This window comes from Crotalus tigris, unplaced genomic scaffold, assembly GCF_016545835.1.
Source record: "Crotalus tigris isolate CLP2741 ecotype Arizona unplaced genomic scaffold, ASM1654583v1 scf7180000017950.1190679, whole genome shotgun sequence".
In the NCBI taxonomy this organism is placed as follows: domain Eukaryota; kingdom Metazoa; phylum Chordata; class Lepidosauria; order Squamata; family Viperidae; genus Crotalus; species Crotalus tigris.
Window position 1 is genome coordinate 120,950 of NW_024096740.1, and position 27,516 is coordinate 148,465.

Sequence of the window (27,516 nt, forward strand, 5' to 3'; positions counted from 1 at the left end):
CAGACCACAGAGAGACCTTCTGGAGTAACTTTTCCAAAACCTTTTACCCGGAACCACCCGGAGCCCCACGCGGATCCTGGGCCGGGCGAGGAGGGGGCAGATCCAGCCCGGGGAGGGACCCCCCTTTGCCCCCCTGGAGGGAAGGGAGGGATCTACTCCCTGCAGGCGACGCCAGAACCGAATCTCCCCAAGAAAAACCCTGCAAGCCGAAGAGCCGGATCCGCAGCTACCTTTCTGCTTCCGGGGAAAAGCTCTCCTGGCGGGAGGGGCGCCCCAAAGGCCGGAGGGGGAGCAGCCCGATCTGCCCGGAGCGGGATCCAGAACCCTCTCCCGAGGGATCCAGCGCCGATCCTGGCGGGGCGACGGGACACGCGGGAAGGAAGCGGAGATCCAGCGAGTGGGAGGGGAGAGGCGGGGGCGGGGCTTCTGCTCTCCTCTCGGGCTCCGCCTTGCAGCCCCGCCCCTTCGCCACCTCAGCTCCTCCCATTCCCTCCCTTTCCCCCAATCTGCCTTCCCAGCTTGAAGCAGGTGCAGCGAAACCTCCTCGGTTCCTCCGATGGGCGTCGCGGTCCAGGTGTCCTCTGCCCATGGGAAGAGTGGCCCGCTCTGCACGCTGGTAATGAGGCTGCCCCTCCTGCTCCAGTTTGTGCTTTTATCAGCGGCTGCTGATAAAAACAGGATCGCCAACCTGATCGTCAACGTCCGATAACGGATAGAGGAGGAGGAGGAGGAAGAAGAGGAGGAGGAGGAAGAGGAGGAAGAAGGAGGAGGAGGAAGAAAAAAGGAGAAGGAGGAGAAGAGGAGGAAGAGGAGGAAGAAGAGGAGAAGGAAGAGGAAGAAAGGAGGAGAAGGAGAAGAGGAAGAAGAGGAAGAAGAGAAGAGGAAAGGAGGAGGAGGAGGAGAAGAAGAAGAGGAGGAGGAGAAGGAAGAGAAAAAAAGGAGAAGGAGGAGAAGAAGAGGAAGAAGAAGAGGAGGAAGAGGAAGAGGAGGGAGAAGAGAAGGAAGAGGAAGAAAGAAGAAGAGGAAGAAGAGGAAGAAGAGAAGAGGAAGAAAGGAGGAGGAGGAGGAGAAGAAGAAAAAGAAGATATATAGACTTTATTGGTCTTTCTTCCCAGCTGAATAGTAAATATTTAATTTAACGTCCAGGAGTTTTTAACTCCTGTATCTTCACATCTTACGTGATCTGTAACAGCCACTGGTGTAGAGGTTACATGATGATCCTCCATGCTGAGAATTTAAATTGGGTGGGGGTCTCTTAAGACCATGAGCATGGCGGGGGGAGGGGTGTTCTGCAGAGTCTCGGACTCTTTGGGTTGGTCATTTCCTAATCCCCAGAGCTCCCTGGAAAGAAGAGAGTTGGGGAGCAGCCCAAATCTCGTGCTTGTTCTCCCTAGAACAGGGGTAGGCAACCTTGGTTCTTTTATGATGGTGGACTTCAACTCCCAGAATTCCTGAGCCAGCATGGCTCAGCTTGGAAACCTCTCCCTTTCCCTTCAGCATGGCTGGCTCAGGAATTATGGGAATTGAAGTCCATAGGAGTCATAAAAGAGCCAAGGTTGCCTACCCCTATGATATATAAATAACACTTAGAATAGCCCTTAGACCAGGGGTAGGCAACCTTGACTCTTTTATGACTCGTGGACTTCAACTCCCAGAATTCCTGAGCCAGTTATGGCTCAGCTTGGAAACCTCTCCCTTTCCCCTCAGCATGGCTGGCTCAGGAATTCTGGGAGTTGAAGTCCACGTGTCATAAAAGAGCCAAGATGGCCTACCCCTGCCCTGGGGGCAATACAAAACAACGGGGAAACCGGCTTGAAAATACCAAGCCACTGCAGAGTAGAAATGATTTTACATTTTATTTTCAATTTCTTTGTAGTGCACCTTTATTAGTTTTAGAAAAAAATTTAAACAGGGAAGATATATCCTGTTTTCCTCAGAAGAACCCTGTGGGTTGGGTGAGGCTGAAAGACTAACAAACAAGGTTACTTAGCTGGTTTTTGTGGTGAAAGCGAGACTTGAACTCATGGTCTACTACTTTCTAGCCCAGTGCCTTAACCACTAGGCCAAACTGCTTCTCCTGATTTATATAGGTGGTGTTTATTCGGAATGACCTTTTAAGATGTGTGGACTTCAGGTCTCAGAATTCATGCTGGCTGGGGAATTCTGGGAGTTGAAATCCATATATGTTAAAGTTGTCAAACTTGAGAAACACTGATAAAGATGTACATAGGTATACACCAGTGTCCATGTAGGCACATAGGTGTGTCTAAGCCAGTGGTTCTCAACCTTTTTAATGCTGCGACCCCCAGCCGGTCGTAAGTCGAGGACTAAACTGGTCGTAAGTCGAGGACTACCCAACTGGTCGTAAGTCAAGAACTTTCCCTGCCCGGGAGTGCCGTGCATGTGTGGTGCCGCCCCCTGCGCCACCCGAGGCGTAGCTGGCAAGCGGCAGAGACGGAGCAGGCCGACCACCGGCTGGGCCACCAGTTGGCCCAGCCCAAGGGAGGTAAGGCACCCGCCGGAAAAGGGGGGAAAAAATGGCGGACAGCCTTGCTTGGCGACCCCCGTGAAATGGTTGATCGACCCCAAATGGGGTCGCGACCCATAGGCTGAGAACCACTGGTCTAAGCAGTGTGCATGTTAATGAAAGTTATCCGGCCTTCAAGGGGAAGGAGAAATGTAAGGATCCAAATACACGTTCAAGACTAGAACTTGTTCTAGGTCAGTGTGGCTGGCAGTGCCCGTGCTCACTTGCAAGGAGCAGCTGAAGAAGGGGAGACAAACCATTATAAAAATGAATAATTCACCCAGATCCTGACCGAGACGATTTGCCATCTCGCCGGAGCAGGAAGGGGGCCCATTGGTTCAAATGGACGGATACTTTCCCAAATAGCGAAACAAAGTCAATCGGTGAGTCAGATGGGTGGTTTCTAAATTTGATAATAAAGAAATAAAAATAAATATGTTCAGGTGGTCCTCGACTTACAATCATAATGGAGTCTGCCCATTATGGATCCTGGTCATAAAGTACCTTTGGGGGGGGGTGTCCGTCATAACTTCAGATTGTTGCAGGCTGATGGCTGCGTGTCCTGAACTTCCACAGCTATGTATGTGCGTCTCTCTCTCCAGCTGTGCCTGGGCTCTTGGCTGAAAGGGGGGGGGGAACGATCCAAACTCAGCCCTTCTCACTTGAGCTGGGAAGGGAAGACGGCAGAGACCCCCACAGGAGGGACCAGGAATAATGAAACCCCTTTTTTTGGCAGAAGAAGCTGAATGCTCACAAATGCACATTGGAGGGCGGTGGAAGAATTAGCAGCAGGAAACTGGAAGAACGGCCCCTTTTCCTAGTATCCGTTGACCTTCCGTGCAGCCCAGGACTGGATCTTCTTCCCAAGGAACCTTAAATCCATAAAGGTAAAGAGCTTCCATAAGACCTGCCAAGCATCAGAATACCAGACGCCTCTGGGGAACCAGGGGTCCCGGATCAAGGTGCTCACACAGGGTGGGGGTGAGAAGATGCCAGGAGCCCCCTGAAGTAGCCAATAGGAGCCGGGCAGATCTCAGCTTCTGAGCACATCAGCAACTGTCATAAAGCAGTGTTTCCCAAACTTGACAATTTTAAGGCATGAGGACTTCAACTCCCAGAATTCCACAGCCAGCAACGCTGGCTGTGGAATTCTGGGAGTTGAAGTCCTCATGCCTTAAAATTGTCAAGTTTGGGAAACACTGCCATAAAGGATATTACAGGTGAAACAAGAGGGAAAAGACCACTTTCAAACTGAAACAGCCAGGAAAACTTTATGCTGCATTCGAATGGGAATGAGATGCCATTTCATGGAGGACAGAGGAGAAGAGAATTAGCCACAGTTCAGGGCAACTGAGGGGTTAAGGTAGGTCTCGTTTGCTGAAGCTAATGAATCCCACAAAAAGACTGCATGAAATGTAGACTATGTGAAGTTTCTCTATGGAAAATAGGGTAATTGGTTCCAGACAGACGTAAACTGGGAAGAAAAATATTGAATATAATACGGTATATGAATCATAATGAAACATCTCAGTAACGAATAACAAGAATATCCTTAAAAGAATTTAAATGTATAGTCAAAAACCACAACTGTATACACAAAAGCCTTAATTGCACACACAAAAGCCTGACATGAATTGAATTTTAGGTCACATGAAACAACAACCTGGTAACCATTTAAAGTTCACACTAAATTGAACATTGCACAATATTCTTACAATATCGCGCCGACTCTATTAGAAACACCAAGCAGTCAAGAAGGATGAGTTTCTTCAATCCCACAAGAAAACTGCTTGCTCCACAGTGGAACCTTTATGAAGGATTCTTGAAAAAGGAGACTGGACTAGATACATGCATTGCTCTCTGTGGGGATCACACCAAACACGCTGGACAAGGATGGAGGATCCAAGAGGCCTCAGCTCCAGAATGGATTATTTGTAGCTCAGGGCTGAACTGCTGGGTCTTTGGTGCTCTCTGAGCTTGGTGGTTTCCATGTAGATGTTTCATTATCCAATTAGGGAACAGCATCACTGCTGACAATATCACCTAGAACTGATAATGTTACGTAGTTGGGTAATGAAACGACTGCAAGAAAACCACCAAGCTCAAAGAGCACCAAGGTCCCTACACCAGTTCTGGCCAAAGAGCCACTTGTTGTCTCAGTGCATCAAGTTACTCATCCCAGCATCAGTTGAGAGGGAACCTCATCCATTCCTGGCCTGGACTGTGGCTGTCAATCAAAGAAGGGATCTCCTAGGAAGCATGAAGCCTGGGGTTTCTGCAGCCTTCATCTATTCCATGACCTTCCTATCCAACCCTCAGGGAGGAGGCTGGGAAAGGGCTTTGACTATCAGTCAATAAAGGCAGCTTCTCTGCTGTGGACCTCTCGCCTGTGTTTCATCTCTCATGGTGGGAACCAACCACTCAGGGACACTTCAAAGTCCCAGCAATCTACAGCTGCCATTTTTGGGAACTGCTAGAAGATTTTGTTGGTGTTCCCTTTTAACTGGAGAGTAAAAATTGTATTTTAAGTCCTCAGAGTTTTTAATTCAGATTATCTTCGGGCCTTAGGGCAGTGGTGGCGAACCTATGGCACACGTGCCAGAGGCGGCACTCGGAGCCCTCTCTGTGGGCACGCACACCATGCCCCGGAGAGGGCAACTCTCCTTCTTCAACCAGCCGCCCGCTAACTTGCCGAGGTCCCACATGGCCGGATGCATCCCAGCACCCATGCGCTCACTGGCCTCTGTGTGCAGGGGCCAATGGTGTCAGGCAGCAGCCACCCCAGCCCCTGCCTCTTTTCCCTGTGACAATGGCACCCCCGCCCTGCCTTGCCTCGCCTCACCCCGCAGGACGAGCCTCTTGCCCACCGCCCCACCTGCCAGAGACCCCCTGGATCTCCCCCAACCCTGCCCGGCCCCCACAGGCATCCCTCCCCACGAGCAACATCGAGGTGACCATGCCTACCTTGGCCACACCCACCCAATCTGCCATGACCACCACAGCCACACCCACCCAGTGGGCCACGCCCACCTGGCACCCGGTGATAAATAAGTGGGTTTGGGGTTGCAGTTTGGCACTTGGTCTCTAAAAGGTTCGCCATCACTGCCTTAAGAGGGCTCTGTGATAGCCACTGGTGTAATGCTTGTGTGACCCTCCATCATGAGCATTTTAAACTACACACACCCACACACACTAGCCTCACACAGGCAGCAGCCACCCCAGCCCCTGCCTCTTTTCCCTGTGACAATGGCACCCCCGCCCTGCCTTGCCTCGCCTCACCCCGCAGGACGAGCCTCTTGCCCACCGCCCCACCTGCCAGAGACCCCCTGGATCTCCCCCAACCCTGCCCGGCCCCCACAGGCATCCCTCCCCACGAGCAACATCGAGGTGACCATGCCTACCTTGGCCACACCCACCCAATCTGCCATGACCACCACAGCCACACCCACCCAGTGGGCCACGCCCACCTGGCACCCGGTGATAAATAAGTGGGTTTGGGGTTGCAGTTTGGCACTTGGTCTCTAAAAGGTTCGCCATCACTGCCTTAAGAGGGCTCTGTGATAGCCACTGGTGTAATGCTTGTGTGACCCTCCATCATGAGCATTTTAAACTACACACACCCACACACACTAGCCTCACACTGAGTGAATTTTGGTTTGCATGAAACACAACCTGATATCAATTTACCATTCGCACTGAACTGATTACATCATTCAAAGTTGCACTTCCTGTAACCCAGTGGTTCTCAACCTTTTTAATGCCACGACCCCCCAACCGGTCATAAGTCGAGGACTACTCAACCGGTCGTAAGTCGAGGACTACTCAACTGGTGCAGCACCGTTTGCAGAATGGGACTTTTGGCGGGCTCAGCAGGGCAGAGACAGCCTGGACAATTCCTATTGGCTTTTGAAAGCCAATAGAATTAGACTCTATTCAAGAGAGTCTATTCTATTGGCTTTCAAAAGCCAATAGAATAAAAGGGAGTAGCACAGCTAAGGAAAAGGGGAAAAAAATGGTGGACTGCGTTGTTTGGCGACCCCCGTGAAATGGTCGTTCAACCCCAAAGGGGGTCCCGACCCACAAGTTGAGAACCACTGCTGTAACCTATTATGTGTTTCTTAAGATGTGGTTCAATTAATCATGAGTGTGTCAGGCACCTGAAGGTAGCCACCAATGATCTGCCCTTAAGAGCATCTCTTCCCCCCCCCACCAGAAAAAACGTTCTCCCATTGTGGGCCCAAGAAGCAGTGGAGCTGCAGGCCTCATTATTAGGGCCATCCCGCCTCCCAGGATGGGAAGGGGGAGAGTTGCTCTCCACCCCCCACTTGCAAAAACGCTCAATTTTCCATTCTCCAGTCCCACTTTTGGACAAGAAGTTTCCCTGCAGTTTGCAAGGAAAGGAAAAGAGGGGGGAGGAAACAGAGAAGGGAAAGCAGGCAAAAGAATCGAGTTCCCCCCCCCCCCCGTTTTCCCTGTAGGGTGAGTTTGGATGAAAGATTGCGTAAAGGCATCGTAAGAGTTGAGGGGGTCCTTGGGGCTCTCTGAGGTTATTTCTTCATTGCTGCCCTGATGATAGTTTGGGTCAGGGGTCTTCAAACTTGGCCCTTTTATGATTTGTGAACTTCAACTCCCAGAATTCCTCAGCCAGCCTCCATTTTGTATGTTAGATTTAAGACAGGGGTCTTCAAACTTGGCCCTTTTACGACTCGTGGACTTCAACTCCCAGAATTCCTCAGCCAGCCTCCATTTTGTATGTTAGATTTAAGACAGGGGTCTTCAAACTTGGCCCTTTTATGATTTGTGGACTTCAACTCACAGTATTCTTCAGCCAGTGTGCCTAGCTGAGGAATTCTGGGAGTTGAAGTCCACAAGTCATAAAAAGGCCAAGTTTGAAGACCCCTGGTTTGGGTAATGAAACATCTCCAAGGAAACACAGAAGCTCAAAGATCACTAAGGGCCACTCAATTCCACCCTGAGCTATTCTCCTTGATTGGTTTCAAAGCTTGTGGTATTTCCAGAGCTGGAGAGGAGGGAGGATCCTGACCCAGAGAAACAGCAGTTCCAAAGGGAACTCCATCTCCCCTCGACATAATAATAATAATAATAATGATGATGATGATGATGATGATGGTGTTGGGAGGGACCTTGGAAGTCATCTAGTCCAACCCCAGACTTACAGGCAACCCTTGTGCTAAAGTGGGATCTGCTTCTGGGGAACCAGGGATGAAAACGATCACAGAGTTGTGCTTGGAGGGGAAGATTCCAGAAGTCCCCTGAAGTAGCCAATAGGAGTCGGGCAGATCCCAGCTTCTGCGCAATTCAGCAACTATGTCATAAAGGATGTTTCTATGGGATCAAGAGGGAAAAGACCACTTTCAAACTGAAACAGCCAGGAAATTATGTTGTGTTGGGCTGGGATTGAGATGCCATTTCACAGAGACAGAGGAGAAGAGAATTAACCACAGTTCAGGTCAACCCAGGAGTTAAGGTAAGTCTCGATCAGTGCTGTGAATAAACCCCCCCCCCCAAAAAAAAATCTCATTAAATCTATACTATCTCAAGTGGTATTTCTATGGAAATTAGGGTAATTGGTTTACAAATTGAGAAAAATAGGAAAGGAGTATATTTAATATAATGTGATATATGAATAACAATGACATATCACAATAAAGAATAAGAATATCCTTAAAAGAATTTAAATTTATAATCAAAAAACTGTGTATACATTAACCTTAATTTGCCCTGCGCTAGCCTGACATTAACTGAATTTGGGATCACATGAAACGCAACGATTCATATTAACCCAAATATTGGATCATTCGAAGTCACACTTCTCACAATCTGCAATGTATGCTCTAAGTAACTTGTGGTCCAACAGTGTGATTTATCCCGAGTGTGTGATGTATCATTATCTCTGTCATCACAACCTGGTGCATCTTCATTCTGTACCTCATCCCATTTTCTACAACTATGTCTCCAAATCTATTGATCGACAAAGATGCAGTAAAGATTAACAAAAATACTCAGCCACATAACTATTTCCTCTTTCCATTTAGTATAAATGTCCCTCATCCCCCACTTAATAATTAAACATTTAACAATTAAACAGTATTGAAAACTATTAAGCCTCATTCTTAAGGCTGTTCAATGGCCTGAAACGTTTTTAAAAAGTCCCACTCCAGAAGATTATAGACTTCCATACAGTTCCATGAAACCTTGAAAGTTTTACTTTACAACCTTAAAGGAGAATTTCCTATCCCAGTTCAGAGCTGATGACCCGGGTCTCTTGGGGGTCTCTTCCAGTGGGAATACAATGGAGGGCGGATAAGGGGGCGAAAGAGACCTTGAGAGGGCTTAAGTGGCATCTGTGACAACTTATGACTGGACGAGGGGATAGATGGGGAACTCATCAAATTTGAAGACGACACCAAGTTGGCAGGAATAGCCAACACTCCAGAAGACAGGCTTAGGATGCAGGAGGATCTGGACAGACTTGAACACTGAGTGCTATCGAACAAAATTAAATTCAATGGTGAAAAAAGTAAGGGTCTACATTTAGGCAAGAAAAACCAAATGTACAGGTATAGTATAGGGGGTACCTTGCTCAATAGTAGCAACTGTGAGAGGGATCTCGGAGTCCTAGTAGACAATCACGTAAATATGAGCCAGCCGTGTGCTGCAGCTGCCAAAAAAGCCAACACAGTGCTAGGCTACATTAACAGAGGGATAGAATCAAGATCACGTGGAGTATTAATACCACTTTACAATGCCTTGGTAAGGCCACACTTGGAATACTGCATCCAGTTTTGGTCACAATGTAAAAACGATGTTGAGACTCTAGAAAGAGTACAGAGAAGAGCAACAAAGATGATTAGGGGACTGGAGGCTAAAGCATATAAGGAAAGGCTGCTGGAATTGGGTATGTCTAGTTTAATGAGGAGAAGGATGAGGGGGGATAGGATAGCAGTGTTCCAATATCTCAGGGGCTGCCACAAAGAAGAGGGAGTCAAGCTATTCTCCAAAGCTCCTGAAGGCAGGACAAGAAGCAACGGATGGAAACTAATCAAGGAGAGAAGCAACCTAGAACTAAGGAGAAACTTCCTGACAGTGAGAACAATTAACCAGTGGAACAACCTGCCTCCAGAAGTGGTGAATGCTCCAACACTGGAAGTTTTTAAGAAGAGCCTGGACAGCCATTTGTCCGAAATGGTATAGGGTTTCCTGCCTGACCAGGGAATTGGACTAGATGACCTCCAAGGTCCCTTCCAACTTTATCATTATTATTATTATTATTATTATTATTATTATTATTATTATTATTATTATTATTAAATCTCTTCACATTTGCCATCATAAGTCAAGGACTACTCGTACTCCACAAAATATTATCCATGCTCCCCAACACTCGCAATGCCTTTCTCTTGTGTAATTATTCAAGTCTTGTTATTGTGTCGTGTTACTAGTGCTGCTGGTTTGTGAGCAAAGATTCTTACCCTCCAACATTTATACACTTTGGATTGATTATGTACTTACTCTCAGCGGTCTCTGTGGATGAGGGGGGGAAACTAAGGCAGAATCTGCCAGGAGCCCCAAACTCCTTTACCTGCCCCCCTGCATAGATCACCCACAGATGTTTGGGGGGGGGTCCTCCACACAAGCTTGTCACATTTAAGCAAACATAATTTCCAGGTTTCTTCACTTCAGGCAACAGGTCCTTCCTCTCTTCTCACAACTCAGCCAGAATTTCACCTCCTATCTGGAATTCCTTCTTCTTCCTGTCGCCCCGTTTTCTCTAAATCTTCAGTTCTCCTCCTCGACCAAAAAAAGGTGTAGAAAAAATTAACAAAAACATCTGGGCGCCTCGACTTATGACTGTCGCAATTTATGACCGGAAGTGCATTCCCAATTGTGGTCATAAGTCAAGGACTACCTGTAGCTTGCAAACTCCACACACACTTGTGACTCTTTTGTGTAATCATTCTGGTCCGTTGCTAATGCTGCTTTGTCAAGAAAACATCCTCACACACCCCCAACATTTACACCCTTTCGCTTCACTGTGTGCGATGTGATGGGATTTGAGGTTCCTTGACTAGGAAAAACATTTTCTCCACGCCAAACAATTGTAGGGTTTCCCTTCTGAGACTGTGTAAAATTCACAGCAAATTGCAAGGTGTCACTTTTCAAAAAAAAAAAAAAATATTCCAACATTGTTCACAACTGAAAACATTTATCTCTACTATGGACTTTCTGATGCCTTTTAACCTGAGATTTACTATGAAAAGTTTTCTCACACTCTGCACACTTGTAAGGCGACGCCCCTGTGTGACTTTGGTGTGCCTGCGACGTGCTGAAGGTGGACCAAAACATTCCCTACACTCCAGACATTTTTGTGGTTTTTCTCAAGTGTGGATTCGCTGATGTCTCACAAGAGTATTTTTTTGAGAAAAACATTTATCGCACTCTGAGCATTTGTGGGGCTTCTCTCCCACGTGGATTCGGGCGTGACGTCTATGGTGAGAGGAATGAGCAAACGTTCTCCCACAGTCTAAACATTTGTAATTTTTTTCCCCCGTGTGAGTTTTTACGTGACTTCTAAGGTTTGATGTGCTAGAAAAAAATTGTCCACATTCAAAGCATTGATATGGCTTCTCCCCTGTGTGGGTTTTTTGATGTGCCAAAAGGTTTCCCTTTCGGGCAAAAGATTTTCCACATTCTAGGCATCCGTATAGCTTCTCCCCTGTGTGGGTTTTAAGATGTGTCCACAGGTTTTCCTTTTGAGCGAAAGATTTTCCACATTCTACGCATCTGTATGGCTTCTCTCCTGTGTGGACCCTCTGATGCCTTCGCAGCTGGTATTTTTGGCCGAAGCATTTTCCACACTCCCCACAATTATAGGGAAGCTCCCCTCTGTGCCCCTTCTGGTGTCTCCAAAGATTAGACGCATCCACAAATCGGGTCTCACATTCTGGGCATTCGTAGGGTCTCTCTCCAGTGTGAATTCTCTGATGTTGCACCAGGTGCGATTTCAAGGTAAAACATTTTCCACATTCGAGGCATTTCTCGTTTTTCTCCCCCCTGTGTGTTTTCTCATGTGTCCGAAGAGATGAACTCTGGGTGAAACATTTTCCACACTCAAAGCATCTGTAAGGTCTTATTCCTGTATGAATCTTTTCATGAAGCCGAAGACTTCCATTGCTAGAAAAGCTCTTCCCACATTCCCAACACTTGTAAGGTTTCTCCCCTGTGTGAATCCTCTCATGAACTCTGAGTTTTCCTCTTTGAAGGAAAGATTTTCCACATTCCAGACACTGATAAGGTTTCTCTCCAGTGTGGATTTTCTGGTGTGTCAGACGGTGTGACTTTTGACCAAAGCGTACGTCACATTCCTCACATTTATGGGGTTGTGGTCTGGGGGGGCTTCTGGAGTCTTTGGGGTCTTTTCCAGAGAAGGATTTCCCACCCTCCAAACCTTGACTGGATCCCCTTCCCACATGGGCCTTCTTGTGAGCAAAGGATTTTCCACACACTGAGCATTCATGCGTTTTTTTCTGTTTTTTCGGAGTGCTGCCTGGGTCTGACAGGGGATCCAAGAGTTTCCCAGGCTCCATGCTTTCTGGTGCCTTCTGCCTTGGGCTGAATTTCTACTATCTATTCATAGTTGTCTTGCAGGTAAATCCTTGGTCGCAGTTGTTCTCCTGCTGGAAAACAGAATACAGAGAATCACAAAATCTTAGATTTGGAAGGGATCTGCAAGGTCTTCCAGTCTCTCCTCCTCCCACAGAATGAGACATGGGTCCTTAGTACACCCAAGACAAAATCTACAGTGATTTCTGTCACCCCACATGGCTAGGAGGCAAATTCTTCTGCTGTTCATTGACTCTAAACTTTTCTCCTTGGTTCTTGCCCGACAACAAGGTGAAAAAGAAGCTCTGAGTGTAGAGGTAGTCCCCAACCTATGACTAAAATTGAGACTGCAACCTCGGTCGTTCACTGAAGCAGTGGTTAGATGAGTGGTCAGGTGACTATTCTCTCAACAACCGTAAACCCAAATTCCTCTTACCGGATATTAAGTGATCTTATGGTTTCTTAAGTGGAGGAAGGCCCAGCCAAGGGACATGGTAGTGTCTCGAAGGTGTGTGTGTGTGTGTGTGGGGATTCCTGGAGACCTGCAACAGGCCCTCCATGAGTTGGGGGTGCTAAAGTAGATGCAAAGCTGTAGCCACTCCTGGAAGTCTGAGTCACCCCAGTCCGCCCATGCAAAGCAACGCCGATTGACAGCAATGCCTGGGCTGGGCCTTAAATGGAGCCCTGGGGCCTTCAACAGTTTCAGCCAGTGGCCACTAATCCCAGGACTGGACTTCAGCCCACTGTCACTGCTGCCACTTAGAAATAAGGCCTTAATCCCCAGACTAGAGGCCTTTGCAGCTTTGCGCCATTCTCAAAGCTGCGTGTTCCATACATGTTTCCAAGCAACGTGTCCCAAAGCATCTCTAAGCTTCTCCAGGACCCCTTCAAGTCAAACATGGCCTGTGTCTGGACACACAAGGCCTCTCCTGCCTACATCAGACAACCCCACATTCCTTACCTGGGACTTCATTTGCTTAATGACAGGTGAAATCACAACCCACCACCTGGAGTACAGGATTGCAGTCACCGAGGGAAGCTCTCTTGTGACATTTTACTTAATGACTACTTTGCTTAACGACCAAGACTCCAGTGCCAACTGTGGTCATAAATCCAGGACAAATTACGTGAAATACCCAAAACTAAGGCATCGCATAAGCAAAAGGGAAGGAAAGAGAGTTCAGGCTAGTGTAATCAAGTTATTCGTGATTGTTATCCCCTTTTCTTGCTTCTTCTGACTTTCTGCACTTAGGAGCTCCATCCGATCATGACTTCTTGATCCTGGACACATTTTATATGTTTTATAAAATATTACAAAAGGGGAAAAAATAGATCCTGAAAATTACAGACCAATCATCCTGACACAAGTACCTGGGAAGATCCTGGAAAAGATAATCCAGAAAGCCCAGAAATAGAGAAACCTTACTAGAAGCCAACATGGGTACGTCAAAAAGAGATCATGCTTGACAAAACTTATTAAATTCTTGACAAAGTGACTAAAATAGTGGAATAGCAAAATTCAGTGGATATAATATGCGTGGGCTTCAGTAAGGTATTTGAAAAAGCAGAGCACAGCCACTTTCTTGGTAAGATAGAAATATGTGGGATAGACAGCATCACCACCAGATGTATTCCTAACTGGCTGACCAATAGCACTCAGTGTGTTAAACCTCAATGGAACTATATTATACATTCATCCAGCACCTTCGAAGCGAAGCCCAATTTTTCTACGTTGCTCAGTTTTCCAATAAAAATAAAAAATGTTTATTTTCCAAACCAAGATTTAAGCAAGATTTGTTTACTCACCTTTAAAGTTGCAGCTAAGAGGTCTCTGGGTCACCAGTTCCCCCTCTGAGTCCAGGCCAGGGATGACCGTCACTTCTGACATGTTTCATTTCTCCTTAATCCATTGGCCTTTTGTGCAGGAAGCTGCTTATCAAACAAGATTTCCAAATTCTCTAGAACGGAGTCTGGGCCAAAAACTTGTGGGTCCCAATCCAAGAACGCCCCTTTTCTTCTGTGGAGCTCACAGCCACATCCTCACTGGTCTCCGGCAAAGAGAAATGAGAAAGGCTCAGATGCCAACAGTGATACTGAACATAATTTATTTATTTTCAAATATTTATATGCCGCCCAATCCCAGAGGACTCTCTGGAAGAGAGATCAGAATATGGAATTGTTTGTTCACAATACAAAATAATGGAGATGGAATGGTGAATTCAAGATCTTGATAAGCCAAAATGGAAGAAACCAGCAAGATGAAGTCCAACAGGGACCACCAATGCAGAGTTGTGAGTAGGAAAACTCAGTGGAATATGAGAGAGATCAGGTGGGGCAGAGCATATGTAGACAGGGCTGCTCTTTCCTGTTGTTTATGGAGGCTGCAAGGCCACAAAGATTCCAGGCAGGTGTTTAAAAAAATATTTACAGTTATGCAAGGTAGCCTTTTGGCCATTAGCTTGTTCTAGTTCCTGCTCAGAAGACCAACTTCAAAACTTCCTTGGTGCTTTGTAAAACACATTGCAGCTTCTTCTGAGTTAAAGAAGGAAAATATAAAGTTTAGAAAGTCTACCCATCTTTTTAAGAGAGAAGCCAAGTAAAGATTAGCATCAAAACAAAGGATTTTATCTTTTGCCTTTTAGAGACAGCACAAAGAAAGAGGATCCCTTTTGTGGGCTAAGACCACAGGAACCCAATTAATTTAAACTTGTTTTTCTTTCCCCCAAACCAGGGGTAGGCAACCTCGGCTCTTTTATGACTCATGGACTTCAACTCCCAGAATTCCAGAGCCAGCTATGCTGGCTCAGGAATTCTGGGAGTTGAAGTCCAAGAGTCATAAAAGAGCCGAGGTTGCCTACCCCTGCCCCAAACCCTCCCCTCCCCGTTGCAATGAGGTCAGGGTGTGTTGATACCGGATTACAAACATCAATAAATGTTTCAAAGCTCCGTTTACTCCATTTGTGCAGCCGCACTTGCGGGATATGCATGCACAGAGACTTCCTGCTCTGACCGACCACAGAGAGACCTTCTGGAGTAATTTCCCCAAAAGCTCCTTCCCGGATCCACCCGGAGCCCCGCGGGGAGCCTCGGCCGGGCGAGGAGGGGGCAGATCCAGCCCGGGGAGGGAGGGATCCCTTTGCCCCCCCGGAGGGAAGGGAGGGATCCGCTTCCTGCAGGCGACGCCAAAGCCGAATCTCCCCAAGGAAAACCCGGCAAGCCGAAGAGGCGGATCCGCAGCTACCTTTCTCCTGGCGGGGGGGGGAAGCTCTCCTGGCGGGAGGGGCGCCCAAAGGCCGGAGGGGGAGCAGCCAGATCTGCCCCAGCGGGATCCAGAAGCCTCTCCCGAGGGATCCGCCGCGATCTTGCCAGGACGAAGCGAGACAGCCGGAAGGAAGCGGAGATCCACCGAGTGGGAGGGTCGAGGCGGGGGGCGGGGCTTCTGCTCTCCTCTCGGCCACCGCTTTCCGCCCCGCCCCTTAGCGATCTCAGCTCCTCCCCCCTCCCTTCCCCTCTCCGCCTCCCCAGCCGAGACTCCCCGTTTCTCCGCTGGGCATCCGCCTCCCGGGTTCCTCTGCCCATGCGAAGAGTGCCCTGCTGTGCCCGGGCGGGGCTGCCTCCTGCTCCAGCATCTGTGTGGAAACTGAAGCTCCGCGATGGCTTTTGCGGGGGAGGCAGGAGCGACAGGAACCCCCCCCCCGTCCCTTCGAGGAGGGCTCCTCTCCGGCTGGGTCTTTGCGGAGCCCGACTGAGGGCGGAGAGGGAGGGGCTGGCCCGGGTCCTCAGGAGTGGGCGGGAGAGACGGAGCAGGTGGCTCCTTGCAATGGCAAAGGGGTTACAGATCCTTTCCCCCCCCCCCCCGTGGTCGTGTGAGATGTTTTGGAAATGGGCCATTTTGGAATTGAGGGGTCCTTGGCGGTCTCTGAGCTTGGTTGCTTTCTCACAAGCTGGCAGGAATAGCCAACACTCGAGAAGACAGGCTTAAGATACAGAAGGATCTGGACAGACTTGAACACTGGGCACTAACTAACAAAATTAAATTCAATGGTGAAAAAAGCAAGGTTCTACATTTAGGCAAGAAAAACCAAATGCACCAGGTACAATATAGGGGGTATCTCACTCAATAGTAGCAACTGTGAGAGGGACCTCGGAGTCCTAGCGGACAATCACTTAAGTATGAGCCAGCAGTGTGCTGCAGCTGCCAAAAAGGCCAACACAGTGCTAGGCTGCATTAACAGAGGGATAGAATCAAGATCACGTGAAGCATTAATACCACTTTACAAGGCCTTGGTGAGGCCACACTTGGAATACTGCATCCAGTTTTGGTCACCATGATGTAAAAAAGATGTTGAGACTCTAGAAAGAGTACAGAGAAGAGCAACAAAGATGATTAGGGGACTGGAGGCTAAAACATATAAGGAAAGGCTGCTTGAATTGGGTATGTCTAGTTTAACGAAGAGAAGGACGAGGGGGGACAGGATAGCAGTGTTCCAATATTTCAGGGGCTGCCAGAAAGAAAAGGGAGTCAAGCTATTTTCCAAAGCGCCTGAAGGCAGGACAAGAAGCAACGGGTGGAAACTAATCAAGGAGAGAAGCAACCTAGAACTAAGGAGAAACTTCCTGACAGAACAATTAACCAGTGAAACAACCTGCCTCCAGAAGGGGTGAATGCGCCAACAATGGAAATTTTTAAAAAGAAACTGGACAGCCATTTGCCCAAAATGATATAGGGTTTCCTGGTGAGCAGGGGGTTGGACTAAGTTGTAATTTCCACTTCTTAACACATCCTTCTTGATTTCATCCCATCCCGTGACATAATTATTGTGACATACAATTATTCCATTAATATTTTTGTTCCTTACAAAAAGTTTTCCAAAATTAGGCCGGAATTATCAGCAAATGCCCTTTTCCTTAGGCTTCTGCCTGCTGTGCTGGATAACATGGATATTTATTCCATGTTTCTACTTATTTCCTGAATTTATTAATCCTGCCCAACTCCAAAAAGACTCTCGGTCACTTAGCACAAACCCTTTCCCTCTTTGCTGTTTTTCTCTGAGAAGCTCCTGACTTTTAACTGGGCTCCTGATTTCCCTTAACCCAGTGGTTCTCAAACTTTTTAATGCCGCGACCCCCAACCGGTTGTAAGTCGAGGACTACTCAACCGGTCGTACTCAACTGGTGCAGCAGTTTGCAGAATGGGACTTTTGGCGGGCTCAGCAGGGCAGAGACAGCCTGGACAATTCCTATTGCTTTTGAAAGCCAGTAGAATTAGGCTCTATTCAAGAGAGTCTATTCTATTGGCTTTCAAAAGCCAATAGAATAGAAGGGAGTAGCACAGCTAAGGAAAAGGGGGAAAAATGGTGGACTGCGTTGTTTGGCGACCCCCGTGAAATGGTCGTTCGACCCCAAATGGGGTCCCGACCCACAGGTTGAGAACCACTGCCTTAACCCCATCTTGCCAGACCCAGACAGAGACCCTCCCTTTCATTGTGCTTGTCTCAGCTAAGAGGCCACAGCTGGCCAGCCTTGGCCACTCCAGGAAAGCTTGGCAGTGCAGGATGGGAGGTCACAGGTCCTTGAGCTCTGGGCTGGCTGGGAGGTAAATACACATTCAAGAGGAGAATGGGATTTTAGGTGCAATGGAATCACAAGGCAAATTCCATCACGTCATATTATCTGAGGCGTCTAAACTGAGTTTCCTTCTTCTCTTCTGGACCCCAAAATCTTAATGTCCAAAATGAAAAGTAAAAAAATCAGAAATAAAATTTTGGTTACTGCTGAAGCATTTGTGAAACCTCTCCTGTGCGGACACTTTGGTGTACAAAAAGCACAAGAAACAGGAACAAAAAATTACCATGCTGGTTTCGTATGTCATGGTTCTGAAAAAAGCAGCATTTCAAAGAACTTTGAGCCTTTGTTTACCTTAAAGAATCCTTTTATTGCTACATAACTTCGGCACGTACATAATGCAGCCAAAAACTGAATCCTCCCACCCCCAATCACCCGTAACAAAGCATAACTCACTCCTTCATTTCACAGTCATCAATCACGTTCTCCAATTAGTTTGAAGTGTGAACTTTCCCTCCCGTAACTCCTCTGGTTACAGCTGACCTTGGCAATACTGTACTGAAATATTGTTTTGGCTAACTATCCCCCGAGTACATACTTTCCCACCCGCTATTCTAACATTGTCTGACTTTAACTCTAGAAGTGATATGCAGCTTAAATAAAACGTGTTTGCTTCTTCATATATGGCAAGCAAGAACATCCGATGTTAGCAGTCTTGACATCGTCATTATGAAGGTTTCCCCACACCAAAAAACTGTAGGATTTCCCTTCTGGGACTGTGTGAAGTTCCTGGTGAATTATAAGATGTGACGTTTCAAAAAATGTTTTCCACATTCCTCACAACTGAAAGGGTTTCTCTCTACTATGGACTTTCTGATGCCTTTTAACCTGAGATTTACTATGAAAAGTTTTCTCACACTCTGCACACTTGTAAGACGACTCCCCCGTGTGACTTCTGCTGTGCTTGCGAAGTGATGATGTTCGGGCAAAACATTGCCCACACTCTGGACATTTATATGGTTTTTCTCCAGTGTGGGTTCTCTGATGTATCACAAGAGTAATTTTTTGAGAAAAACATTTATCACACTCCGAGCATTTATAGGGCTTCTCTCCTGTATGGATTCGGCTGTGCTTTTTGAGGGAACCTGGCTGCGTAAATGCTCTTCCACAGTCTAAACATTTGTAATTTCTTTCCCCTGTGTGGACTGTCTCGTGAAGCTGAAGCTCTCTTTTTGTAAGAAAACCTTTCCCACATTCCCCACATTGATAGGGTTTCTCCCCTTTGTGCCCGTTCTGGTGCCTCTGAAGTAGAGGAGAACACATAAATCGCCTCCCACATTCTGCGCATTCGTAGGGTCTCTCTCCGGTATGAATTCTCTGATGTCGGATTAGGTTTGAATCCCACATAAAACATTTCCCACATTCAAAGCATTGATATGGCTTCTCCCCTGTGTGGGTTTTATGATGCCCCTTAAGGGTTGTCTTTCGAGTAAAACATTTCCCACATTCAAAGCATTGATATGGCTTCTCCCCCGTGTGGGTTTTCTGATGTGTCCAAAGGTTTCCCTTATGAGCAAAACGTTTTCCACATTCGAAGCATTGATATGGCTTCTCCCCTGTGTGGGTTTTCTGATGTGTCCAAAGATGTTCGTTTCGAGCAAAACATTTCCCACATTCTAGGCATCTGTATGGCTTCTCTCCTGTGTGGAGCCTCTGATGAACCTGAAGCTCTCCTTGTGTAAGAAAACCTTTCCCACATTCCCCACATTGATAGGATTTCTCCCCTTTGTGCCACTTCTGGTGTCTCCAAAACACAGAAGGAAACATAAATCGTCTCCCACATTCTGGGCATTCATAGGGTCTCTCTCTGGTGTGAATTCTCTGATGTTGCACCAGGCTTGATTTCGACATAAAGCATTTCCCACATTCAGGACATTTTTCGTTTTTCTCCCCTCTGTGTATTTTCGCATGATTCCAAAGAGATGAATTCCGGGTGAAAGATTTTCCACACTCAAAGCATTTGTAAGATTTTATTCCTGCATGAACCTTCTCATGGGTCAAAAGAATTGCCCTCCGAGAAAAGCTACTCCCACATTCCCAACACTTGTAAGGTTTCTCCCCTGTGTGAATTCTCTCATGGTTTCTGAGACTGCGTTTTTCATTGAAAAAAATCCCACATTCCAGACACTGATAGGGTTTCTCTCCAGTGTGGATTTTCTGATGTCTAAGAAGGGTTGACCTTTGACCAAAGCATAAGTCACATTCCTTACATTGATAAGGTTTTAGTCTGGGGGGGCTTCTGAAATTTTTCATGTCTTTTCCAGAGAAGGATTTCTCACCCTCCAAACCTTCACTGGATCTGCTTCCCACATGGAACTTCCTGTCAGTCAAAAGGAGGGACCTGTGAGCAAAGGATTTCCCACACTCTGAGCATTCATGGGTTCTTTTGTGGTTTTCCGGAGTGCTGCTTGTGTCTGACGGGGGATCCGAGAGTTTCCCAGGCTCCATCCTTTCTGGCACTGGCTGCCTTGCTCTGATTTTCTACTATCTCTTGAAAGGTGACTTGCAGGTGAATCTTTGGTCAGAGTTGTTTTCCTGCTGGTGGAAAAATAAAGAAGATGAGAATAATGTTTCCTTTTGAGAATGGTAGAGAATCACAAAATCTTAGCCTTGGAAGGGACCATGAAGGTCTTCCAGTCCACCCTCTGACCAGGGCAAGGGTCCGCAGTACACCCCAGACAAAACCTCCATGGATTCTGTCACCCCAGATTCCCTCGGAGGCAAACTCTCCTGCTGTTCACTGACTCTATCTTTTCTTCCTTGGTTATCGTCCTATGACGAGGTGAAAAAGAATCTCTGAAATTTTGGTAGTCCTCAACTTATGATCAAAATCTGGACTGGAATCTCGGTGTGTCCAGGGAAGTAGGGGTTATGTGATGGTCACACGGCCACTTCACTCACCAAGCGCAATCCCACACTGCTTACAGTCATTAAATCATCTTGAGGGTTCTTAAGTGGAGGAAGGGCCAGGCAAGGGATGTGGGGGTGTCTGGGGGTGGGCTGGTCCTAGACACCAGGCACAGGCCCTCCACCATGAGTGGGGGGGGGGGGCTGAAGTGGGATGGAAGCCTGAGCCGCTCCATCCAGGCGTTGAAAAGCATCCCTGATTGACAGCAATGCCAGGGCTGGCCCTTAAGTGGAGGCCTGGGGCCTTCAGCCATTTCAGCCAGTGGCCACTGACCCCAGGCCTGGACTTTAGCCCAGTGTCACCACAGCCACTGAGAAATGAGGCGTTAATCCCAACACTGGAGGCCTTTGCAGCCTTGCGCCATTCTCCAAGCCGCCTGTTCCATACATGTTTCCAAGCCATGTGCCCCAAATTCAGCGCCAGTCTGCCCGAGGCTATTTATCAGACAGCTTCGAGTGGCAGGAAAAAAATGGAGATGGTGTTACTTTTTACCTTTTGTGGCTTGTGCAATTTACATTGGGTTTTCTATGTCTAAAAAGACTTTAGTTATAAACGGGGGGGAGGCTTTTTCAAGGGGGGGGTGCGTTTTCGTCCTACAACCATACACACAAATTTTTCGCCTTTTAAATTGAACTCAAAGAAAGGGGGATGTTTGTGGGTTAAGAAAACAATGAACTCCATTCCGTTAATTTAACCCTTTTTCTTTCCCCCAAAGACTCTTTTCGCTATCGCAAAGAGGTCAGTCCGTTTTAACAATCACATTACAAATCTCACTAAATCTTTTAAAGCTCCGTTTGCTACAGTTTTTGGAGCTGCACGTGCGGGATATGCATACGCAGGAGACCTCGTGCTGTGACGGACCACAGAGAGACCTTCTGAAAGCAACGTCCCCAAAAGCTCCTTCCCGGATCCATCTGGCGCCCCACGGGGAGCCTTGGCCGGGCGAGGGATCCCCCTTTGCCCCCCTGGAGGGAAGGGAGGGATCCGCTCCCTGCAGGCGACGCCAGAGCCGAATCTCCCCAAGGAAAACCCGGCAAGCTGAAGAGGCGGATCCGCAGCTACCTTTCTCCTGGCGGGGGGGGGAAGCTCTCCTGGCGGGAGGGGCGCCCCGAAGTCCGGAGGGGGAGCAGCCAGACTTGCCCCGAGCGGGATCCAGAAGCCTCTCCCGAGAGATCCAGCGCGATCGTCCTATGGAGAAGTGAGACACGCGGAGAGAAGAAATCCAGCAAGTGGGAGGAGAGAAGCGGGGCGGAGCTTCTGCTCTCCTCCTGGGATCTGCCCATGCCTTACCACCCCGCCCCTTAGCAGCCTAAGATCCTCCCCTCTCCTTTCCCCTTTCCGCCTTCCCAGCCGGGATTTCCCGTTTCTTCGCTGGGAATCAGGCTGCAAGGTTCCTCTGCCCATGCGAAGAGTGCCCTGCTGTGACCGGGCGGGGCTGCCTCCTGCTCCAGAATCTGGGTGGAAACTGAAGCTCCATGATGGCTTTTGGGGGGAGGCAGGAGGGACAGGAACCCCCCCCCCGTCCCTTCGAGGAGGGCTCCTCTCCGGCTGGGAGTTTGCGGAGTCCGACTGAGGGCGGAGAGGGAGGGGCTGGCCCGGGTCCTCAGGAGTGGCCGGGAGGGAGGGAGGGAGGACCGGACAGGTGGCTCCTTGCAAGGGCAAAGGGCTTACGGAGCCTCCTCCCTCCCTCCCCGTGGGTGTTATTACATTTTTCAGCAAAGCCACAGGTAGTCCTCAACTTATGACCACAATTGAGCCCAACATTTATGTTGCTAAGTGAGACATTGGTTATGGGAGTTGTGTGTTTTCCCCCATTTTACAAGCTTTCTTGCCACAGTGGTCAAGCGAATCGCTGCAGTGGATAAGTTACTAACCCGGTCGTTAAGCGAATCCTGCTTCCACATGGACTTTGTTTGTCTTTGGGAGGTCGCAAAAGGGACACAGCAACGGTCGTAAGTATGAACCAGTTGCCAAGCATCCGAAATTCAGAAAGCACTTTCTTCGTTCCCCTTGTGACTTTGACCGGTCACTAAATGAGATTTAAGTCGAGGATTGCCTGTGTTTTGGGGGTTATACTTGTCCCGTAAGCCAAATGGAGTGAAATGCTTTGGGCAGAAGCTTTTACGAGGCAAGAACCAGAAGGAATTCTGGAAGGAAGGTGAAAGTCTGGCTGAGTTGGGAGGAGAAGAGAGGAAGGACACGTTGACAGATGACAAGAAACTTGGAAATTATGTTTGCTTAAATGTGACAGCGCCCACGGGGGGGGGGAGAGAATCTGTAATCCCTTTGCCATTGCAAGGAGCCACCTGCTCAGTCTCTCTGCCCACTCCAGAGCACCCTTCTGGGGTGGGGAGGGGGAGGGAAGACCCTGCAGGGAAGCTGAAGGGATCGGGTAGAGCCAGGATGACATTTACCCACCAACAGGGAAGCTTCACTGAAAGAATAATAATCCCCCATATCACATTTCTGCATGCCACAGAAACATCATGAAAGTGGGTAATACATTCATTTTTAATCACAGAAATTCTCCCCAACAGTTGTAATTTCCACTTCTTAACACATCCTTCTTGATTTCATCCCATGCCTTAAAATAATTACTTTAACATATAATTTGTATTTTTTTAAATAATGCTCAAGTTTCTTACCGTTGCCTTTCTTCAAAATACTGTGTGTGTGTGTGTGTGTGCGCGCGTGCAAGAGAGATTGAGCCAGCAGGGTGTTGCAGAGTAAGCAAACTTACAAAAAGGGGATCTCTCTCTCTCTTTCTCTCTCTCTCTGTCTCTCATACACATACATTTGTTTCTTCTGCCTAATTTATTAAATCAACATCTAATTTGAAATTAAAAGTTTCTGAGAAATCCAGGGTGGTTTACAAGAAAACTCTCAAAGACCGCTATTGTAAAGCATCCTGCCTAAAACAATATTAAAAGTATGTATTTTAAGAAAGAAAAATAGTAGTAGTAATTCACTTAGTGCTGTTTGACCATAAAATGTGTTGTTGTTTTACATATGCCTGGCTGAACAGTGTGTTTGGAGTTGCCTCTAAACGGGTGTCAGAATCCAATTATATTTCATCTTTAATCATCAAATATAGAAAACCCCAATTCTGCCTTCTCTGGATTCTGCCATAAGAGGGAGAGGAGGGGGAGAACAAAGGGGCTTTATGGCCCTCGCTTCCTTCAGTATACTTCTAAGGAATTGAATGTGTTTATTGCAACCTCAAAGAGGTTGAATGTAACTAGCACCAAAGAACCTTACCATAACAAAGGGGGCTATTTACCTTTCATGTAGTTTATCTGAAGTCTCCATCCAGATGGAAGAAAGGAACAAAGGGGTGGAATTGTGATGCCTGAAACTATCACTGGAAGGGGGGGGGGGTGATTGGGTGGGACTGCTGGGGAACCCCTTAAAACCTTGAATGGGAGAGCTTGGACCCCAAGTCCTGTCTAGCACGCCTGCAACCACTTCTTCTTAATAAAGGATTCCTGTTGGAAGAATTATTCCAAGAGTTCTGTCTTCTTAAGATGCAAAGTGGGGTGGTGCTGCGTGCGACCATTGGGATGGTGCATATGAATAGCGGGAGACTTTGGACTCGGCCCTGTCGACCAGTCTGCTTTTCTGGCGAGGCTTGGGCTGTGGGGATCCCTGTGAGCTCTCTAGAAACTTCTTGCGTTCCTTGTTTAGTACCTTGAGGTTGTGCATCTTGCTATCAATTCTTGAGTCTCTTAATTGTTCCTGAATATCCTTTAGTTGCCGTTCAGAGTCCGTCCATTGCACATAGGCATCTTCCTTATCTCCTTCTACTGCGTGTGCGCATTCTGGGGAGAGTTTGTACAATCTCTCCCAGCCTCTTTCATGGCGCTTGTAGATTGACTCCCATCTTTCCATCAGATGTGAGTGCATGGCTGCAGTGGGCTGGTTGGTGTATCTCAACTAGGCTGATAGGTTGAACCCCTTCTGCTAGACCAGTAGCTCAGCTATGGCTAGGATAGGTTCAGTGTCCTTCTCAGCTATTTTGAAGAGAATTTGAAGAACTTCTCTCTTTGACCACTAGGGGTCGCTACTTGTAGATCAGGTTCTGAGGTGCTGTCTGTGGGTGGAGATGCCACTGGGTGCGTTCTCCTGTGTTTGTGGGTACTTCAGTGCAGTTCACCCCTTCACCACTAGGGGTCACTTGCTGCGGGTCAGCTACCAGGGTGCTCTGGCTTCGAGGTTCACCCTTTGTCCACTAGAGGGGCTTCTCTGGGTGCGGTTAAAGCAGTGGTTCTCAACCTGTGGGTCGGGACCCCATTTGGGGTCGAATGACCATTTCACGGGGGTCACCAAACCATGCTGTCCGCCATTTTTTTCTCTTTTCCCTAGCTGTCCTACTCCCTCTTATTGGTGGCCACACCCACTTAGGGGTCACCACAACATGGGGAACTGTATTATGGGGTCACGGCATTAGAAAGGTTGAGAATCACTGGGTTAAAGGCTTGCGTGTAGAGCTTCCTTTAACCACTAGGGGGCGTCTGGAGAAAGGCTAGCCAAATTCTTCCTATTGCCACGTTACTGCTAGTGAGCCACTGAGAGAATGTAGAGGTACAAACTCCCACCTGGCGAGTTGCAGGCTGGAACTCCGGGTCATCAGCTGTGATAACAGGCGAAGGCAATTGGCTCTTGCTTCCTGTCTCTCAAGCTGGAACAGCTTAGCCTTCAGCTTGAGTGAGTGAGTGAGTACTTTTGGAAAGTTCACTCTGTGCCCTCTAGGGGGTGTTAAAAAGGCTAGCCAAATTCTTCCTATTACCACGTTACTGCTAGTGAGCCACTGAGAGAATGTAGAGGTACAAACTCCCACCTGGCCAGTTGCAGGCTGGAACTCCGGGTCATCAGCTGTGATAATAAGCAAAGAGACTTGGCTTTGATTTCTTCTGCCTAAATTCTCTCAAGCTGGAACAGCTTAGTGCTCAGCTTGGGTGAGTGAGTGAATGGTTCTGGTAAGATCACTCTGTGCCCTCTGGGGGATGTTGGTAGCTTGGGATAACTTTAAGTAGCTTGCACTTTAACTAACAGATTTGCTCTGTTGTGTGCTGAATTAATTGTGGCTGTTGTGACTCAGCTAGGAAAAAAAATTGCATGACCACCATGGGGTGCTTCTGCGATGATTCCTCCTTATAACACTGGCTGAAATTCCGAGCATACCTAGGGCTGTCACTATGGCAACAGATGAGTTCATTGAAAGGCAATAAACCTTGCTTTTGTCTGAACTTTAGAGGCAGTCATTAAACAGTTCTTTGTTTCAGGCTGTGTGATTCACTGGCAAAGAGGGGAGGGGGGAAAGCCCAAGCTCCTTTTGGTGTTAAAATTCAAACTTTTCATGCAAGGAACAAAAGTGTAGATTTTTTGTTTTTCTTTCTCCCCGCTATAAACATTAATTTGAGAACAGGTCTAAGGTAATTTTGAATCAGGTCCAAGGCACTTTTTACTTTGAAGGTTAGCTAGCAAGCGAATTAGCATAACAAAACCTCTGAATCACTCCTTGAAAGCTGTTTTTTACACAGACACGCTGGCTTTGCTTTGCAGGCATTTAAAGGCATCAAGAGAATCTCTTTCTTCAAACTGTTGCAGCTTTGAGAGGAGAATTAATCTTTGCCAATTTACTATTTGCTTTCAAAAGATGGCACAAATGAGGGTTGCACTGTCCATATTTTCCTTGGGAGAAAGTTTTATAATGGGGGTGCTGTCTCTGAGAAAGCTCTGCTCGTGGCCACTGCGCTATAAACCAAACCAGGGGGACCATCTGGTCTAAATGGATGGTAAACATAGATGATTAGGGGGCTGGAGGCTAAAACATATATGACAAATGTTTGTGGGAATTGGGTATGTCTAGCTTAGTGAAAAGGACTAGGGGTAGTGCCATGATACCAGTGTTCCAATATTTGATGGGCTGCCGCAGAGAAGAAGGGGTCAACCTATTTTCTAAAGCATCAGAAGGCAAATAATGGATGGAAACTAATCAAGAAGAAAACCAGCCTAGAACTAAGGACTTGTGAAAACAACTAACCCATGAAAAGTCTTCCCTTCAGAAGTTGTGGATGCTCCATCACTGGAGGCTTTTAGTAGAGACTGGATATTCCATTGTCTGGAGTGGTCTATGTCCCCTGCTTGAGCAGGAGCTTGGACTAAAGACCTCAAAGGTCTCTTCCAACTCTTATTCTTTGGGAGAAGGGCTGCCAACCTCTCCCCCTCCCCCTGTCCCTTCCTGGGCACAGAGAGAAGGAGGGAAGGAAGGAAGGAAGGAAGGAAGGAAGGAAGGAAGGAAGGAAGGAAGGAAGGAAGGAGGGGAGGAAGGAGGGAAACAGGAAAAAAGTAAGGGTAGAAAGGAAGGAGATGGGAATGAAAAGGAGGGAGGCAGGGAACAAGGGAAGGGAGGAAAGAAGGAAAGAGGGAAGGAAGGAAGGAAAGGAAGAAAGAGAAGGAAAGAGAAAGAAAGAAAGAAAGAAAGAAAGAAAAAGAAAGAAAGAAAAAGAAAGAAAGAAAGGGAGGGAGGGAGGGTCTGAGGGAAGTCCTGCTTTAGCACTTGGCCACCAGCAGCCCTGTTGTTCTTTTGCCATCCCCTGGTGGTCTCCCATCCTATTGCTGAGGATGCTTTGGTTACAAAGCCAGGTTTCCTCGCATGGAGAGGGAGTGGGCCTCCCTCTGACCCACACACTTTGTCCTCCTGCACTCACCATGAGCAACCTGGCCAAGGAGAATGAGCATAGCAGAAGCAGCATTGAGGAGGAGGAGGTAAGTGCAACCGGGCGCTCCCTCGGGGGAAGTGCGGCTAGGCTAGGCAGGGCTGTGGGATCCT

At 47.6% G+C, this 27,516-nt stretch overlaps 3 protein-coding genes across 6 annotated transcripts in view; all 3 read right to left on the reverse strand.

The window, feature by feature from the left end:
• Positions 1-10,925, reverse strand: part of LOC120308813 (zinc finger protein 260-like) — a 29,451-nt gene extending 18,526 nt beyond the window's left edge. The window contains exons 1-3 of the mRNA XM_039345330.1: positions 10,061-10,925; positions 2,808-3,399; positions 231-688 (exon numbers count right to left, since the gene is read on the reverse strand). The gene's annotated coding sequence lies outside the window, so the exon portion shown is untranslated. The remainder of the gene's footprint in view (positions 1-230; positions 689-2,807; positions 3,400-10,060) is intronic.
• LOC120308807 (zinc finger protein OZF-like) lies at positions 9,595-15,566 on the reverse strand (the record flags this gene model as incomplete). The annotated part of the gene is made up of 4 exons (XM_039345314.1): positions 15,393-15,566; positions 13,958-14,683; positions 11,006-12,225; positions 9,595-9,607 (listed from the first exon to the last, which is right to left on the reverse strand). Coding segments are annotated over exons 3-4 (1,143 nt in total), but the record flags the coding sequence as incomplete, so codon positions are not given.
• A 2,499-nt stretch (positions 15,567-18,065) lies between these two features.
• The window catches only part of LOC120308797 (zinc finger protein 260-like), a 52,072-nt gene continuing 42,621 nt past the window's right edge, over positions 18,066-27,516 (reverse strand). For 2 of the 4 annotated variants that reach the window (XM_039345296.1, XM_039345295.1), the window contains exon 2: positions 18,066-20,314. In XM_039345296.1, coding sequence (XP_039201230.1) covers positions 18,554-20,224 — 1,671 coding nt within the window. In that variant the 5' untranslated portion in view covers positions 20,225-20,314 and the 3' untranslated portion in view covers positions 18,066-18,553. Of the gene's footprint in view, positions 20,315-21,746; positions 21,873-27,516 lie in introns of all 4 variants that reach the window. The other 2 variants (XM_039345294.1, XM_039345293.1) reach the window with 2 other exon arrangements.